The 19125-nt window shown below is 39.1% G+C and overlaps 1 protein-coding gene across 1 annotated transcript in view; it reads left to right on the top strand.

Annotated features, from left to right (window-relative positions):
* Positions 1-3306: 3306 nt before the first annotated feature.
* The window catches only part of PRKCH (protein kinase C eta), a 104307-nt gene continuing 88488 nt past the window's right edge, over positions 3307-19125 (top strand). The window contains exon 1 of the mRNA XM_083370223.1: positions 3307-3828. Coding sequence (XP_083226349.1) covers positions 3469-3828 — 360 coding nt within the window. The 5' untranslated portion in view covers positions 3307-3468. The remainder of the gene's footprint in view (positions 3829-19125) is intronic.

A 19125-nucleotide genomic window follows, 5' to 3' on the forward strand; every position in this document is an offset into this window, starting at 1 on the left:
CCTACTTGTTTACTAAAAGTTATGAATCTAGCCTATGAAAATTAAAAATTCCTGTATGTAATGGGTGGAATCCAAGAATGGTTTTCACCTTCCAGCAGGCAGGATTGGGCCAAGAGTCAGTCCTTTCCTCCTGTCTTCAGAATGTGCTCTGGAAGTTTGGGAGACCACCCACAGCAGGGTTTGAAGGCTCCTGAGGATTGCTGCAAGGCAGAGGAGAGGGGGAAAATGTCCTGTAAGCAGGAAACCTGCTTCTGCAATGTGATATTTCACCCATGTAGTAAGAAAGAAACTTAATGATTACAGCTGAAGGCTCATTAAAGTCAAATATTGTAATCATCACTACCTTTGTAAAACCAATAAAAAGGGTTGTCTGGGGATCTTTTTATGGAAAAGTTATTGCCACTAATGGAGAACATCCAGTGTTACTTTGGCTGATTGTCTTCATATACTAAAAGACATGATAAACTGTACAAATGGTCCATGGGCCTAGTATTTGCAGACAATTAGCTAATACACTATTGGTCAAATTGGGCCAATTGTCTAGCCTGAGAAGTAACTTGGAACCATAATATCAACCTAATATCTTCTATCCATATTATATGATAATTCCGTTTGCTTTTGGCATTATAGGAATTGTGGCCTAATTGTGGAAGGTTAATGTTGGAATGTGAAATTATACAATAAGGACATTCACTTTTGGAGCCAGCCAAAACTTTTGAACTGTCTTCATGGATAGTCACATGAACATTGTATTACAGCAATCCAGTCTTGAAAAGATTAGGTAATTCATTGGATATATTGGTTGGGTATATTGGGAGCGGTATTTCAGAAACAAATGGCTATAATTTTCCAATTCTATATTAGAAGAATATTCAGATTGTGGAACCGTAATACTTTGGTTAATTTTTCCTTTTTTTATTCACTAACTTAGTAATAACAAAGGAAAAACAGCTTGCTTCTTTTCACAGAGACATTTCATTACTAGACTATGAAGCATCATCAGTGGATGGGGGCGGAGTGATGGTGGAGCTTTTTTTACTAATTCATAACTGATAATTTTATTCTTGTTTTCTTCATAGCTTTTTGGGTGGGGCGTTGTTTCTTCTGTGATTGTTCTAATATCTGGTGATAATTTCTGCTTATCTGGTTGTAGGTTAATAGCTGTATGATGAGGAAGAATGTTTGTCTAAGCTCACATAACTCATCAAAGCTGGTAGGCCAAGCTACAATACATAAAAACAGCCAGCTGACTCTACTCCCCCATGCACTAACAATGCTATCTAGACTGGTAATAAATATCTTCAGGAAGAGAAACAAGCTAAGAGAATGCTAAGGACCCAACAACTCAGTCTTAAGCTATACATATTCTCACTATGGCAGGGGAAAAGGAAACTTCTAAAAATCCTAAAGAAATTGTTAAATTAGGTTAAATTATACTGATCATAACAGAGGATTTTCTCCTAATGCAAATAATAGATTCAAGGAATAGGGGTTTTTTCCCCTCAAAGTCCAATAATGGAGGAAAGGATGAAACCACCCTTTCCAATCTGTTGATCTTGTTAATTATCAGCCTTCCCCAGTAGTTTCTATTCCATTTTTTTTTTGGAAATGTACCTGTAGACTTTGTAAGTCAGCAGCTTATATGCTACAGCAAACTAGTTCTCAAAGTAGCTGTTTTACCCCCCAAATTTTGACTGTCTGATGGGAAAGGTGGTCTGGGAGGCAAATGAGTTAGCCATGTATTGGCTCGATTATGACGATTATCAAGTTTTGTTGACCATCAAGTTTTGTTGACTCTTGGCCACCACATAAGTAGATGGCTGCTGCTTGCAATACTTTTAGTTTTGGCTTGGATATTATGTGATCGCAACTTGATATGTGTGACCATAACTACCATGGCTTGTTCAGCAAACCATGGCTTAGCATAGTGTGAACTCTGTCAGTGAAGTAGACCTCATTCCAAAGCAGTAGTATCTCTGCTCATTAACTTGGAGTTAAAATTTTAAGAGACATGAATATGCTGTCCCTCCATATCGTACCAATAGTGTAAAAAATTGTCTAGAAAACAGTGAAAGATACAATTGAAATACTTTTCTTTGAAAGGTAGAACAAAAACAAGAGTCAACTCCACGTGGGTTGAGCTTCAAAATAGATCAGAGAAATCCTATCATCCTGTCTTTGTGGCCACTCCTGTCCTCTGACTAGATACTAATTTGTTTGGGCTGGACCTGAGGATGGTAAGAAGTGGATTTTCCAGCTGAGGTTCTCCAAAGAAGGAAATTGCCTGTAGAGATTAAAATGTGACTTTGGGAGTCGCCTTTTGGGGGAAATCTGAAGGTAAAACTCGGCGGATGGGGCTGCCCAGTGAAGATCTGAGACCAGAAAAAAACATTTAAAAATTGTGGAGTCCGAGTTTGGTGGTTTGCTTGCAGACCTTTCATTATCTGACTAGGTAAATGTCTGATGTTGTTACCTAGTCGGCTAATAAAACGTCGGCAAGTAGACCACCAAGTTCAGAGAGCACCAAGGACTCCTTATTTGCAATCTTGAGCTACAGATCTTCTCTTCTATTGGGGACATTTAAAAAAGGAGGGTTTGTGCTGCGGATTCAAGATTGAGGAGCGCCTTCAAAGAGGAGCGCTGGGCGGCGGCGGCCCACGGCTGTCTCCGCGGCTCGGAGCAAGTCTCTGCAGGACGGCTGGGAAGTCCCGCCTCTTGACCCTCCCCTTCTTCAGCCTCATCCCTCAGGTATCTCCCTCCTTTAATAACTATTTGCCTCTTTTTCTCAGCCGAAGCTGCTCTGAAACAGCCAGGAACGGAAGCAGGCAGGCAGGCAGGCAGGCAGAGCCAGAGGACCTGAACCGCAGGCGGCTGTGTGGGTGAACGGGCACTTCGGAGGAGCTGCGCCGACAGGAAAAGCCACCCTGCCGCTTTCTTTGAGGCAGTTTCTTCCTGGGCTGGAGGAGCGAGCGAGAGGAACGAGGCGGGAGGAAACCGAAGCCCCCGAGCCGGAGAGAAGGAGAGGCTTTTCGGTTGCTCGAGGGAGGGCCGGCAGCCACTTCGGGGCCTGGCGGGAGTTGAGGCGGTTCTGAAAGAATGGCTTGCTCCCCACCGTCTCTCCTTTGTGTTCTGGATCCCTGATCCCAGCAGCTCTCGCCAGAGGCGAAGAAAGCAGCGAGTGAAGTGATTCAGCAGCTTGGCCCGTTTCCTTCCCGGCTCCGAAGGCAGAAAGGAACTGAGTTGGGCTGTGTGTGTGTGTGTGTGTGTGTGTGTTTGTGTGTGTGTGTGTGTGTGTGTGTGTGTGTGTGTGAACGCACCAACATGGCCCGGAGACCGGGGGCCCTGGGCTGCCCCGACCCCTGAGGACTATAGTGTCCCAAGTCAGCTGGGACTCGGGAGTGCCCCAAGCTGAAGTTTCCTATTTGAGAGGGAAGAAGCCGCCTCGTCTCAGCTTAGCCGGGTCCTGCCATGTCCGGAGGGATGAAGTTTAATGGGTACATGAAGGTGCGCATTGGGGAGGCTGTGGGGCTCCAGCCCACCCGCTGGTCACTCCGGCATTCACTGTTCAAAAAGGGATACCAAGTGCTGGACCCTTACATCACAGTGAGTGTGGATCAGGTACGAGTGGGACAAACCAGCACCAAGCAGAAGACTAACAAACCTACTTACAATGAGGAGTTTTCTGCTCCTGTCACCGATGGGCGCCAGCTGGAGTTGGCAGTCTTCCATGGCACTCCGATTGGCTACGATGACTTTGTGGCCAATTGCACCGTGCCCTTCCACGATCTGCTTCATGGCACAGGGTCTTCTGACAGCTTTGAAGGATGGGTAAGTAGCTGACTCTCTTTGGGAACAGGAACTCCCATGGAGTGTTCACCTGGGCTGGTGTGCAGCATAAATATGGGTGTTGCATCCTCTTGGTCTGCCTGTGCAGATTGTGTGATTTGGGAGATGAATCAAAGTTATTCTGCAAGGCCGGAGGACATACCAAGCCCTCATCTTTGGGGAACCTAAAACTTTATTATTGGGATCCATGATTTATCATTCTATTTCTTCTTTTTAATAATATGAATGTTACCGGAAGTGCATCTAGTCCAGTATGCTTATCTGGATTTGGAGAAGTTCATAAGCATAGGATGATTAATAAGATAGCCCTTTCCTATTTATCATCTGGCATGTGATTTTCAAAGTGTATCTGGCTAATAACTGCAGATATACTTATTATTTACGTAATTGATTTATTTAATCCTGTTTGCCACCTGGAATCTCCATATGTGAGATGGGTGGCCATATAAATTTAATTAATTCTTATTGACAAAATAAATGAAAATGCATACATTTATGTAAAAAGGAAATATAGAAAAATATAAACATGACTCTATAAGAGGAAAAAATGTGAATCCTCTCAGAATGCATTATTCTAAAAATTATTAGATAATTATCATTTTCTGTAAAATTATTTTACAGAATCAAATTCTGTTGATCTCTAACAAATTTGATATCTATAAGTTTAGAAACTTCTTCTGTTTTCCAAGATTGCACTATAGGTAGTTGTGTTTATTTCTTATTTTTCAAGGCCATTTGGAAATTATAGCAATAAATTACATAATCTAATTATGTGTTCCAAGAAACATTTATTACTCTTGCTCTTAATCCTGCTAATTTCTTGAAGATAATATTTTGCTCAGCATTGGCCCACAGCATTAGTTCTTCAGTTTCTTCATAGGCCAGTGTATGGCTGATCTTGAAATATGAAATATAGTGTATTTTTATTTTCAACTTTTTTAGAGACAGGTGTCAAGTCTCTGCAAGACTGTTGAACTGGACTATGCTATCCACCATGAAATAAATCCAATATTTTTGACTTCTAAGCAGATTTCATGCTTTTCCCTCCTCTCCCTTGCCCATACCTCATTAAGCAAAATAGTTATTTAAAATGGTAAGTTGCATGTCCAAAGAGGTGAGGTAGTATGTTTGTGTATTACAACTACAGATGCTTATGTTTGTGTATTGCAACTACAGATGCATTGCCTACTGATTCTGCCACTAATAGGAAATGTAGGAAAGAGACTAGAAACCTCTTTCCTTGGGAAAGTTGTCTTTCCTTGGAAACCTTGGGAAGTTGTCTAGCAATTAAAATCTTGTGAGGGAAAAGACACTCATCAGCCATTCTCTAAAAACAAAGCATAGTGCAATTTGTCATGCAAGAACCATTGAGATCTATTAAGCAGTGGAACAGTCTGTTTCCTGAAATCATAGGTCCTTCATCACTGGAGGGTTTTGGGGCAGTATTTTGTCTGGGGTACTAGGAGGATTTTTTTTTCATAAGTCAGGGGGTTGGACTAGAAGTCCTGTAATTTTGACTTAGCCATGAAAGCCAGCTGGATGACTTTGGGCCAGTCACTCTCTCTCAGCCAAATCCACCTCACAGACTTGATGCTGTAGAGAAAATAGGAGAAGAAAGGTGTGTTGGATAGGTTCGCCACCTTTAGTTGTTTATAAAAGTAATAAATATGGAAAATAAATAATAAAATAAGATCACTTCTAATCTAGATTCCAGGATTGAGCCTACTATAGAAATTTCCTCTTCCGTCCCTCTTTCCTTTTGTCACATTGATTGTATGAGGCTTGTACACCCAGAGTTGGAAACCTACAACCCTCAGACCTATTTCATAAGTCCATGGCAAACCATTGTGATTCTGGCAAAAATGGGTCAGCTGGGCTAGGAGAATGAGAGAAAAACAATGGCCATGCCCATTTTTGGCATTGGGGAATGTGATCCTTCAAAATCAGTCTTCTGCTCCAACTTTAAATAAAGATGGTGCCTGTGATCTGATCACAGCCAAGTCAAGGGAGATTTGCTTCCTCCATTCAAAGGGAAATATTTCTAAATCAGAAATGGGCAACCACTCTGTGGACCCCAAAGGCCTATTATGGGTGCATAGTTTTCTCCTCTTTTTTGCTCCGTTGCTCAAATATGCGGCTGCTAAAGTCAGCTAAGCCTGAGAATGAACTATATATTACAGGAAGATTCTGAAATCGATCATAGATTCCCCCTTACAGAGGGAATCCATTACCATAATGGCTATGGAAAACTTTGCTAGTTGTCTGTAAATTCTAATAAGCAATAACATGTGTTATTTACACATGTGTAAATGTGTATTGTCTCTCTTATTTATTCCTATGTCATAGTTCCCAACTATGTGGCAGTACCCAGGTGACCAAGTTAAGCATCCACTCACTAGTTAGTACATGGATGGACACCATTAGAAAATCCTGGGGCTGTGAACTAGACTGGGGAAAAAATCCAAAAAGCTAAAAGGTAAGTCAGGTCCATTCAGGTTGCTAACTTGTTGGACCTGTTCATGAAGTCCCTTTTGTCTTCATGATTAGTAGAGGAAAGATTCAGGCTAAACATTAGGAGGAGTTGGATGAAGTTAAGTGGTGAAACTGTCCATATAGTGGTGAATTCCTTCTTGCTGGAGTTTTTCAAATAGGATCTGGATAGCCACCTGTCAGTTAGAGGTTAGTTAGAGTATTCCTGCATTGAATAGGGAATGGACTAGATGACCTAAAAGTCTCTTGCAACCTCTACATTCTATAATAATTATTTCAGGATTAATTACCTCTGTTCAGCATCCTTATGTTACTTACACTGTGGATAATTCTTTATTCCAGTTCATGAGTCCTTGCCATTTAATGTAACACTTGTCACAACTCTTGTGGAATCCGTTCTCCAGTCTCAGTGCTAATTCTGACTCTCCCATCTTTCTTCCAGTGCATGTACCCACATACATACACCTACAGACACACAAATTCCCCACCAATGGCAGAAGTGGTCTTAATTCAGCCTCAGATGAATGTACAAACTCTATATTTTACTGTTGAAATTAATACCCATGATATAAATGGGATAAATGAATCATACTGCAACTATGGCCATGAATGCCAAGGTGGGTAGGGAATAATAGGGAAATTATTGATCAGTTCAGGATTTATTTATTTATTTTATTTTAATCCCATTTATATCCCGCCCTTCTCCGAAGACTCAGGGCGGCTTACAAGCTTAGCAGTAGCCTTCATTCTATGTATATGCCTGCTTATTAGGGCTTTCACACACACCCCAAGCGGCATTATTACAAAGTCAGCTTAATTGCCCCCAACAATCTGGGTCCTCATTTTACCTACCTCGGGAGGATGGAAGGCTGAGTCAACCTTGAGCCTGGTGGGATGCGAACCTGCACTAATTGCAGGCAGCTGGTGTTACTTAAGGAGGCATTAGCCCACTGCTCCACCAAGGATGTACAAAATGGAGGGCTTCGTCACACAGCACACAGTTAATCCTTGCAATTTGCCACTATTAATAGTAATCTTAAATGCCTTTCCAAAGATAGGTATCCTGGTCTACAATGATCGTAGTTTCCAACCACCTGGCTTGAGGTCAAAGAATTTATAATCCAAGATGTCTACATAAAATCCTAACTTGGAAAAGGCTGGGTTAGTTGTTTTGTCAGATGAACAAGTTTATCAAACAGCATCAAACCTAAGGAGAATCCTTTATGTCTGCATGCTAAGGCAGGAATGCTAGACTTAAACATCAGAGGTAGGGTGCTGGAGAAGTTGATCTTCATACGTACAAATATATTTCTTGGTTCTGAGTTTAAGTAAAATAACAACCACAAATATTTTTTTACAAACTATAATAATTATGCTTAAAAGACCCCAAAATTAAAACAGAGTAGTTCTCATGTACATGTTATTTATTTGAAGTATTCCTCATATTGTAAATTTTGTTTTCTGATGAAAGAGTAAGATTTTGGGAATGATCCCACACTGTACACATTAAAAAAAAATAAGCTTGATGAAGGTCCCCCAGGACAAGCTTTCCACAATTCCAAATTCGAGCCCTTCTTTTTTTTGCTTTCCCTCCTACAAGTTGCCTGTTGGTTGTACAGTATCTATCTGGCAGTAAAACTTTGTTTAATTTATATGCCACCCATCTCACTATCCCAAGTGACTCTGTGTGGCGTAAAGACTAGCTCATATATTGCTCCCTCAGTTAGGTTGTCCTACAGACATTTATACTTCTGGTGCAAAGCAGGGAGATCAGGACTGTGTTTACACAGTGAAAAATATTCGAAGTCCTGTGAGATCAGGTAGAACGGTCAATCCAAAGCAGAGAGGAGAGAGAAGACGTTACTGTACCTGAGTGGGGAAAAGAAGTGGATGTATCATCTCTTCAATAGCTTTAGGTAAAGGTAAAGGTTCCCCCGCACATACGTGCTAGTCATTTCCGACTCTAGGGGCCGGTGCTCATCTCCGTTTCAAAGCCGAAGAGCCAGCGCTTGTCCGAGGACGTCTCCATGGTCATGTGGCCGGCATGACTAGACGCCAAAGGCGCATGGAACGCTGTTACCTTCCCACCGTAGTGGTCCCTATTTTTCTACTTGCATTTTTACGTGCTTTTGAACTGCTAGGTTGGCAGAAGCTGGGACGAGTAACAGGCGCTCACTCTGTTACGCGGCACTCGGGATTCGACCCGCCAAACTGCCGACCTTCTGATCGACAAGCTCAGCGTCCCAACCCACTGAGCCACCGCTTCAATAGCTTTTGTAAATAGCTAACATTACTGTCAGAAATTGAGGTGTTTGGGGAAAAGAAGAGAGCTTTGCTTGGGATTAGATTATCTCTTAAATCATTGGTAAATGCTTTAGGCAGAAATTGCATGAACATACAGTTTATTTTTTCTAAGCTCAAACTCATTATTCTTTATTATCTCTATAGGATAAAACTTCAACCTTTTATGATATAGCAGGTTGTACATGAAGCTACTTCTTTCTTTCAAATCACTTGGGATCATAATTTTTTCCTGATAAATTCTTTGAATATTGTAACAGATCAGTACTATCTTGCATCTTTTGGATTTTTTATTTAGTTTAACTAATTTGTGAACTGTCATATGTTGTCAATTGTACAGCTCTATCCTTTAGATCCTACAGCACCTCATTATTAAAAAGTGATTTTATATACTTATAAGATCTTGTGAGATGGGAGTATGCAGACAAAAAAGGTCTTTTTGAGGATCTTCGCAGCTCCATCCAATTAAGACATTCTTGGTCTTTCTCTTCTCTACTTACTTTGCCTTCATATATTTATTTTGCAGTTTCATCTTCATTTATTCTTTCTGTTTGACTAAACTATCTAGATGTAGTTCTTTCATACACATGTCTCTTTGGTATTCAATTCACATTAATTGAGCATTCACTAATTCTCTCTTGTTTTATCACACATCCTATCTCTTCTTTATTATACTACAACACAAAATCCTAATGTTTTATATTGTACTTTTATATTTCTTCTGACATACCCAACTCTTGCTTCCATATAACAAGGAGGGTGGAAGCTCCTTCTTGGATGGTTATTTTGGCTTCTTTCAACAAGCATTCATTTCTTACAGCAGATCACTTATTATCTTTCCACAAGTGTTTGCATATTATAAAATTTCTCCAGTTTTTAGTAAACTTTCTATCAAGGTATAGAAACTTTCTCTGTTTCTTTTTTACTTTTTATGTATAATTTTCAATTGTTGACTCCATTCTCTATATCAATTATAACCAACTAGGACAAGGGTGCTTACATTTTATTCAAATCATTTCTACTTTCAGCCAACATAAAAGTACATGTACATTCACATTCTGAATCAGCACATTTTCCGTATCACCAGAAGTGTTCTGTATAGATTCTTCCATAAAAACGTTAAAACAACCAACTGGACATCATATCTCCTTGACTTACTCCGTGCTTAGTGTTAAACAATTTGCTAAGCATTTTCCATTTCTTTCCAAGTATCCTTTTCTTTCCCTTTTATTGTATTCAACAATACTAATGGGTCATTAGGTTGTGCATATTTGGGCTAAAGAACACCGATAAACAATCGGTCATGAAAGACCTCAACTGGAATGGATATCAGGGGCTTCTCTTAGTTTCTTTTCCATTTCTTCACACAATCAGATGGCCTGAGGGTGAGATATTTAAAAGTTCACCTTCTGTAATTTACCTTGGTCACATTCAGGAAATTATTTTTTACCTATTTTGATACACAGCTTCCATTTGGTTAAGGTTCTAGGGGTAGATGTTCTTGAGATTCTCTTCAAATCTCAATTAGGCTTTTCCTAGTCTGGTGCCCTCCAGTTGGGCTGAGACCATATTTGCTAAAAATCCAGCTGGTATCACCAAGGCATGCCAAGTAGTAATAATTTGACCTTATTGTCAGAGAATAAGATAAATACACTTAATAAATTGTTAGGCCTTGTTTCCTTGTTTCCTCGTCCCAAAAGTACCTTTGGAACAGATTGAAGGTTTCTTCAGTCCTACTTCAGCAGTCCAATAATTTGTTCTATCTTCTTCAACCTTTAGGTATTCTAGACTGCAGGATTGGGGGTGGGCACCTAGTTTTCTGAGCTAAAGGCCATGTTTGGCCTTTGAATGCAATGGCAGAGGCTGCCTTCCAAAAATAGTAAATGTGGCCAACCAAAAAGATGTGGTTTAATTTAATTTAATTTAATTAAAGCTAGGTATAATCCACACAAAGAGCCTTGGTGGAGCAGTGGGCTAATGCCTCCTTAAGTAACACCAGCTGCCTGCAATTAGTGCAGGTTCGAGTCCCACCAGGCTCAAGGTTGACTCAGCCTTCCATCCTTCCAAGGTAGGTAAAATGAGGACCCAGATTGTTGGGGGCAATTAAGCTGACTTTGTAATAATGCCGCTTGGGGGGTGTATGAAAGCCCTAATAAGCAGGCATATACATAGAATGAAGGCTACTGCTAAGCTTGTAAGCCGCCCTGAGTCTTCGGAGAAGGGCGGGATATAAATGGGATTAAAATAATAAATAAATAAATAAATAACTTACCAGCCATATGCTTCCTCATTTTTCTCTTCTAATATAGAAACATCTTTTGGTGCTTTTGGAAGAGTCACAGCCAAAACTTTGAATTCTTATCATTTTGATCATTGTCTATACTGCCTATGGTTGATATAAATTGTAGCCTGAAAAGGTTGGGGGTACCAGATTGTAGGAATCCATAGCATTACACAGTTCACTTTTTTTTGTGTGTGCCACTATAATGCTTTAAATTTTATATCAGTATTGTCTGTTTGTTTCTTTGCCTTTTCTACCTATGTGATATTGTCAAGCTGCCCTGTAGATATCAGATTTTTAGGAAAGTGGAATATAGATCTTATATACAAACATACATGTCTATGGGCACAGCTAATGACTTATCTTATTTATCAAGATAATATATTTATCTTGCAGTTATGTTCTGTTAAACATAAGCATTAGCCATACTGAGATGATGTTGAAAACTTTTAGAATATTTCAAGACAACCATAACCAGCCCTTAAATCCCGTGGGGACTGAAAAGCACAGCATAAAATTTGAAGTTAATTAATTGAGAAAGAAGTTTGTTGAGGTTTGTTGATTCTAAGCAGCTTCAGAAGCTGGGGCCTTTCGTTTCTTGAACTGTGCAGTAACTGTTTCCACAGGAACTCAACCCAGCACCCATGTCGCTCACTGATAAAGCCACAATGTAGAGATGTGTGGTGTGGGTGTTTAGAATTTCACAAGTTTCTGAATTCTTTCCATCTCTCAGTTCTTTCATTTTCTGGTTTTCTCATTAGCTTATTACACTTATAATTGCTTGAATCAGAGGTAGCCTAAAGCCTTCCTTAACAATCTTTGTCTTAACCCTTGCCTTCCTACACAGTGGTATCTTGTTTATAATTTCCCTCAGTCCGGGCTGTGGAGAAGCAGCCTTAGAAAATATGAAATATATAAATAACTTATTGGTTTTAATTTTAATTTATTGACTGCCTAACTCCCAAACAACTTTGGGCAGCTTATAATAAAAACTAACAGCAAAAATGAAGAAGACTAGAAGAACAAAATACATAAACCCCCCTGGAGACATCAAACCCCCCAAAAAGCAAAACAAAACAGAAAGGGATCTCCCTAATCACCCTGCCTCCAAGGCCTGGGAAAACAACAAAAGGGTCGGAGAGATCATTCCAGAGGGCAGAAATTGGGACAGAATAGGCATACTTCCCGTGTTCCACTTTTTTCATTGATGGGACTGAAATGCCATAGAATTCTTCATTTATATTATTCTTGGAATCTTTGTAATAACTCTGTACAGTGCTTTTTTTGTAAAAGAAAAAGGTGCCGGAACTCACACATGTCATACAACCCGCCTTGCCTACCCTACAAGGTTCCATCCAAAAAAGGTGCCGGAACTCCGTTCTGAGCGTTCAATGAGAAAAAAAGCCCTGACTCTGTATGATATTCCAACTATTTATTTCAAAGGAAGAAAGGGATATGTCTACGTTGTGTAGCTTGTGCAAAATTATTTGTTTTAGTGAAATTAAAATTGGGACTGGGAATTTCTAGCTCATTATTGTTACCTGCTCCAACTCTGTGTAGTACTGTTCCAAGTTTATTTTTGTTGGACATATGAAATAAGGGGTGCATATCTAGACAAATCTCCTTGCTGTATACCATATGCATATTCAGTATACTGTATTTGCAGACACTTGTTCAATTGAAATAAGTATGATTCTATGGAAAAAAAAGATGGGTTGAACAAATGTGATGGATTAAGTAATATGAACCAGTTTCACATTCTTCCTTTTAAACTCAGTCCTCCCACACAGAGTTTACACACTGCACATAGTGTCTTTTGTTTGATTTTGGTTTAGAATGTTGCATGAACTCAATCACTATGATTTATATACTACAATTCATGACTTAGCATGTTGCATAAATCCAGTCACTAGTGTTTTATGAAAAGTTATGGGCAAACATGTACAGTAAATCTATTTAATAAATAAATAAGTAAATAAATAATCACAGTTAAATAACCTATGACTTAGTATGATGTGTTATCCCAATCACAAGCTTCCTCTTCTGGTTGTGGAAGCACCATTGGGGATGGTGAGTATCACCCGTGGGAATCAAAGGAAATAATATAAGGAACACTTTTTTGTTGTGAAGCAAGAGGTACCATGTGGCCTTGACACAGGATATACTTCTGATAGAAACTGGGCAACAGACAATTCTGATTTGTGGCAGAAAAAGTCAATTCTTAGTTGCATAAAATGTTAAAAGGCTGCCTTAGGACAGCAGATGTTGGAATGTAGCAGGAAAATATTAGAGATGATTTAAGTTATGTGGTTGTCCTGCAACCTTTAAGCTAGCCTATTGTTCTCAGGTGTGGGACAAGGTGTTGCCTTATCAGCAAGACTAAGATACTTTAATCTGCTAGCATCAGTGGAAGCAGGTGCCCTCCTGTCCTTGGCCTCAGGTTGCAAATAGTCTTGGGTTGGCCGGGGCACAAAGCTGCTTTTTCTCCTTGAGAGAGCAACCAGTTCAAGCATGTCTGCAGAGCCTGAAATGAGTTCTGTAACAACAGACAATATAAAGTGTTCCCTTGCTTCAAACCATTGAAAAACACAAATATTCCTACTCTCCATCTGGTGAAATATTGCTTGGGATTTCAAATAAGGGTAAAGGTTCCCCCGCACATGCGTGCTAGTCGTTTCCGACTCTAGGGGCCGGTGAGCTGAAGAGCCAGCACTAGTCCGAGGACGTCTCCGTGGTCATGTGGCCAGCATGACTAGACGCCAAAGGCGCACAAAACACTGTTACCTTCCCACCGGAGTGGTCCCTATTTTTCTACTTGCATTTTTTACGTGCTTTCGAACTGCTAGGTTGGCAGAAACTGGGACGAGTAACGTGCTCACTCTGTTATGCGGCACTCGGGATTTGACCCGCCAAACTGCTGACCTTCTGATCGACAAGCTCAGCGTCCTAACCCACTGAGCCACCGTGTCCCTTGGGATTTCAAATAAATAACCATAAATAACCAGCAAGTTTGTAGAAGAGTCTTGTAGAAGGGAACTTAGACAGCTCTCTGGAATTGTAAAATTCCATATTGTTTTTAGGCAAGTATGTGTAACATATTTTGCTGGATTATTGAGAAATTAATTAAAATTTTAATTTGATTACATCCCAGTCTTCTTAGGGCAGCATATGACCTTTTTTCCATTTCTCCTCAGAACAGTTTTATGAGCTAGGTCAGGCTCAGGAAGATTTAGTGGCCTAAGTTTACACTGGGAGCTACATAGCTGAATGAAGAATTGAATACTTCTCTTTTGTGATTATCTAACAGCCAACTATTAATAATATTGATGTTCTGTTCAAATATGAGGCATATAAATTGATGGTTTGCTCCATTCCAAAAAGTTATGGAAGAAGTTAAAAACTGTAATGGAAAATCATCTGAAATGAATACTGTATTATGGAGTCCCTAGTGTTCTCTGAGCTTGTTGGCTTGCAGATATTTCATTACCCAATAGCTAACATCATCGGTGCAATATTGTACTGCAATGATAATATGAAACAATTTTGTGTTACTAAAGTATTTTTACAACTTAAATAACTCCATTTTACAATCTCTTATAATGGGATGGATTACTGTGCCTAATGCCTGTAAATAATTTCAGGAAGAGAAATTATATATTTCTTATATTCTAGTTGGAGATATAATAACACTTGCCCACAACTTTTTTTTGATTTGTGTTTTGGCTGGATGAAATCTGCACTAAATAGAACTGTATTTTTTTTATAATGAGGAAGATATACCTGTATCTGCAATAGGTTGCAAAGTTCACATATGCAGGGAGGTTGCAAAATTTAGGACAGACAGAGCAAAATGTTTTACACTGTTCACACAGTGGGCCTTGGTTTTTTTCTGCAACTGAAGTTAAAAACAGATCTCTCATTTCTACAAATCAACAGAGCGCAATTTGATACAAAATTTGCTCTTTTTTCTTCATTAATGGCATTGCAGTGATGTGTCCAGGATCAATGTGTATTTTAGTGTATCTCAAAGAAGGGGCAGCAAATCCCCTGAGTATCTGCTTATCAAGAATGCAGTTTATGATCTGTACCTTCTCAGCTTGAAAGGATGGAAGCTAACCTATTTCTTCACCCTATTCTTTTGGCTCAAGAAGATTAAGTAGTCGATCTCTAAGAATTCCATGTTCTTCTCTTGCAAGTGCAGGGTCTGCTTTTTTCAGAATGACCAAGTGTCAATCTGTTGGCTGCAACAGGAATAGACCAACTGGCTTGTTGGTGGGCCAAAAGAGAGTGACTGGGATGGAGTCACCCAGCTGGCTTTCATTGGAGTAAGGTGGGACTAGAACTCAGTCTCCTGGTTTCTAGCCTGATAGCATTTTTTTCCTTCCTGACACATTTATCCTATTCTCTCTGACCAAATAAGTCTGTTTTGCCATTTCCACTGATTCTGATCATTTTACAGTCCATTTCTCCATTGTGGAAATTTCAATACTTTTCCTCTTGTGCATATAATAATCTTGCTGCTGTTATGGGTGACAAGTCAGGATCAAGGAGATTCCTAAAATGTGCTTGGAAGAGCTATAGGTGTAGGTCGAGATACTGGGCATTTGTCCATGTGATTGCTAGGGATTGGGCTTGATTCAATGGCATGTAATTAATTCTCTCCATGCAAAAAAATCAAAATGAACATGGATTGGAGTAGATGACCTTTAAGGTTAAGATACTCACCAACTATGATTTGAACAAGTACATTCCTCTCTCTTTTTCCTTATGAGGTGCTCTAAACTTATTAGCAGAAGAGCCCAAGATGTGTGATGTGGCACCAAGGAATGTGAACACACCCTACAATTACTCAGGTGTCATGTTGTGGTACGAACTGCATTTTAGAGACGGTGTAATTGTGCTACAGGACAATGAAATGATTACAAGGAAGGGTGCTTCCACTCTACTAATTAAGGCATTTTTACACTGGTTATTTTTTTCCTGTGTAAAAGAAAGAGGCAAACTCTCAAAAAACTTCTAAAAGTGCAAGGCATTTTTATTGTTTTTCATGTTTTTAATTTACGTGCAGTACTTGATTTTTTCACTTCTATTAATTCTTAATATTCATAGTATTCTCAGTGTGACTTACATTGCCAAAGGATTCTAGCTCATAGGTAAAATATTTGCATTTATGCTGAAGACTTTCTATTTCCTCCATGGCATCTCTTGGTAGAGATGGGAAAGATTCCAATCTGTACCTTCTGTAAGTATAGAGCTATGTTTTCCATCCTGGTGTATTTGAATGCAACTCCTACTGACTGTGCTGATTAGGAATCTGGGAGTTGTAGTTCAACACATTTGGAAAGGTATGAGAATGGGGAAGACTGCTTAATAGTAAATGAAAATGAAAACAAAAATGAAAAAGGAGACACTCTTGGGAAAATGCATTCAAACATTCAGTTTGAGGAAGTTAATTAAGGGCTTCTCAAGTCAAGACCTCCCCAGCAGTTCACAAAACTCACACCAGTTTTTGTTTCATGCTTTGACTGGGCAAACCTGAAGCAGGAAGGGTGGTACTGTAAGGTTGGAGAAAACCTGTGTTATACAGATTGAAATATTATTGGAAGCGTATATGTATTTCTTGCCCAGCCAAGCCCTGCTGAAACCATTAGTTTATTCAGGAGGTTATTGCAAAAATTCACTTATCATTCTATCTGATTGCAGTTCTCAATCCTGAATTAATCTGTACTGTGTTTGACCACTTCAGGAGAAGACTCACAGTATTTGATTCCCTTTTCTGTAGCAAAAGTTCTCTGCTCATACTAAAATATTTTTATATTTAAAGGGAGTTTTTAAGTAACACAAAGGTAGTAATCTCATTTCAATTTTGTTTCTGGAACTAAAACAACAACAATCCATTCTTTTCCAGGGTAGTCTTGCTATCAAATACTCATTCTGCAGGACATTCTTCTGACTTTATTACTGTGAAGCATTTATTACAAATCTTGTGGAGCAAAATAGATTTGCTACCTGAGGCCAGTATTCCTCTACCTTGACAACTTTAAGATGTGTGCACTTCAACTTCCAAGATGCTAGCAAGGGAATTCTTGCCAAAGTTGAGAAACACTTGGTTGGATATTTTCAGTTTCATGTTACCTTTTCATTTGATCTTCTCTAGGCTCAACAGATCCAGTTCTTTCCTAGTTACCTTGTAGAACATATTCTCCAAACCTCACAATATCTTCAGTGCTACTAGTATCTCTGGAGCTTTCCATTTTATTGATAACAAACTACTGTATTGTCCCTAGAAATGGGTAAGTCCTCCCAAGGAAAATTCACCAAAGCGTAATTAAATTTTCTTTATCATTTAGGGGTACCTGTATTAATGTAGAATTGCATTAAAGTTTCAACTACTGCATTACACTGTGAATGACACTCAGCTTACTTTCTCTCTCCCCCCCTCTATTCTTTTTATTTATGCTGCTATCAAGACAAAGTCTTCCATCTTGTTTTTGTTTCTGATATTTCCTAACTAAATGTACTGCTCTCTGTTCATTTCATTAAAATTATTGTTCCAAGATCCTCTTGAATTTCTTTCTGCCTAGTTTAATAGGGAAGTTCAGTTTTGCATAGAGTAGAACATTTAGCTAAAACTCTTACCCCTAACATGCTATACTTTTATTTGCATAGAATTTTATTTTTTGCCTAGAGGAGAACTAATTTATAACTCTTCTTCCTGATTTATTAAAGTTCTGTGTGTAGGGATTTAAAGGAAGGGGAGCATTCAGTCATAGAATACAACCATAGTTAGCTTCATAGATGATGGAGATACAGAGCATTTATTTATTTATCATATGTAAAATCCACTTGCTGTTGCATGGGAGAATATAAAAATATAAAAGGTGGAAGAAGTGTGGAAATTCACAGTACATTTGCCTCTAGTGCTGTCACTGAAGTCAGTGGCTGCTGAATTAGATCTCTTAATAAAAAGCTTTGTAACATTTTGCTCTGAGCTCCTTTGGAATAGGCTTCAAGGGGCTGATCAAACAGGTTTATCAAGTGGTGCAGGCAATTTATGTGAATACTGTAGATGTTGTTGTAGGGTGAAACTCTCCACAAAAGCTGGACAGATTTCTTGAGTAACAGTCTCAGAAAAAACAAAGTATGTGGGGAAGGACAGGGGGGAAGGCAGTGCGTGGCTTCATTATGTTCAGGGCTGGAAAAGAAATTTTGATTACTGATTGTAAGTACAGAAGCATTTTAAGTGATATGGATGTCAGCTGAATCTGTTTTTTTAAGCATTAAAGGCTTTTTTTCCTTATCTTTATAACATCAACAACATTCCCATTTGTCTTATTACTTACTAATTGGTTTTATTTTTCTAGATTTTGAATTTTAGTACAAATTTTGTATGTATGTATATCTATATATTTATACACATACACAATTATGTTCTTTCCATGGCCCTTGGAGCTGTGGGAATATGGTGCCATTAAAGAAGGCTACGTTCACTAATGAGTCTTGGCAGCTCGTTTTTCTACCACTTGCAAAATTCTTCTTTGAGAAGTTCTGATTTTGGTCACTGACATAAAACAGATTGAAAATTTATACTGTAGAAAATGGAATCTATGTTTGTTCCTGAAAATGAAATGGCATCTCCCTTTCTCTTAGAGAAAAGCTGATGAGGAAGTCCTCCTCCCTTATTTTATACCTGTTGGATAACTTCAATAAATCAATCAGACTTCCCAATTTCCACGTGAGATTTCATATCCTGTCATCACCAGCCAGCATGTTCATGATGGCTTACATAGCCTTGCTTCTTGAAGATGATGGAAGTTGTAGGTTGTAGTCAGTGGCGGGATTCAGCTGATTCGCACCTCTTCGGCAGAAACGGTAGCTAATTTTTTGTTGCCCAGGCCCAGAATGGACTTCCAGAAGTGGCATTCACACAGAGAACCATTTGTTCACATATTTGAATCCCACCACTGGTTGTAGTCCATCATATCTATAGGGTACCAGGTTGGGAAAGGACATATTTCATTCACTTAACATGGTAACTACACATATATTTTGGCTTAATCAGATATATTTCAGGCTTGTGTGCCTCTCTGTACACACAAATATAAACACCATAGTGGATCTTGTCCATCATTCTGTTCCCACAGTGGCCAATCAGATGCCTCTAGCAGCCTTGAAAATGATTACTAAGGAAATGGCACCCACTTCAG

Source organism: Vipera ursinii (assembly GCF_947247035.1).
Source record: "Vipera ursinii genome assembly, chromosome: 1".
Classification (NCBI taxonomy): Eukaryota; Metazoa; Chordata; class Lepidosauria; order Squamata; family Viperidae; genus Vipera; species Vipera ursinii.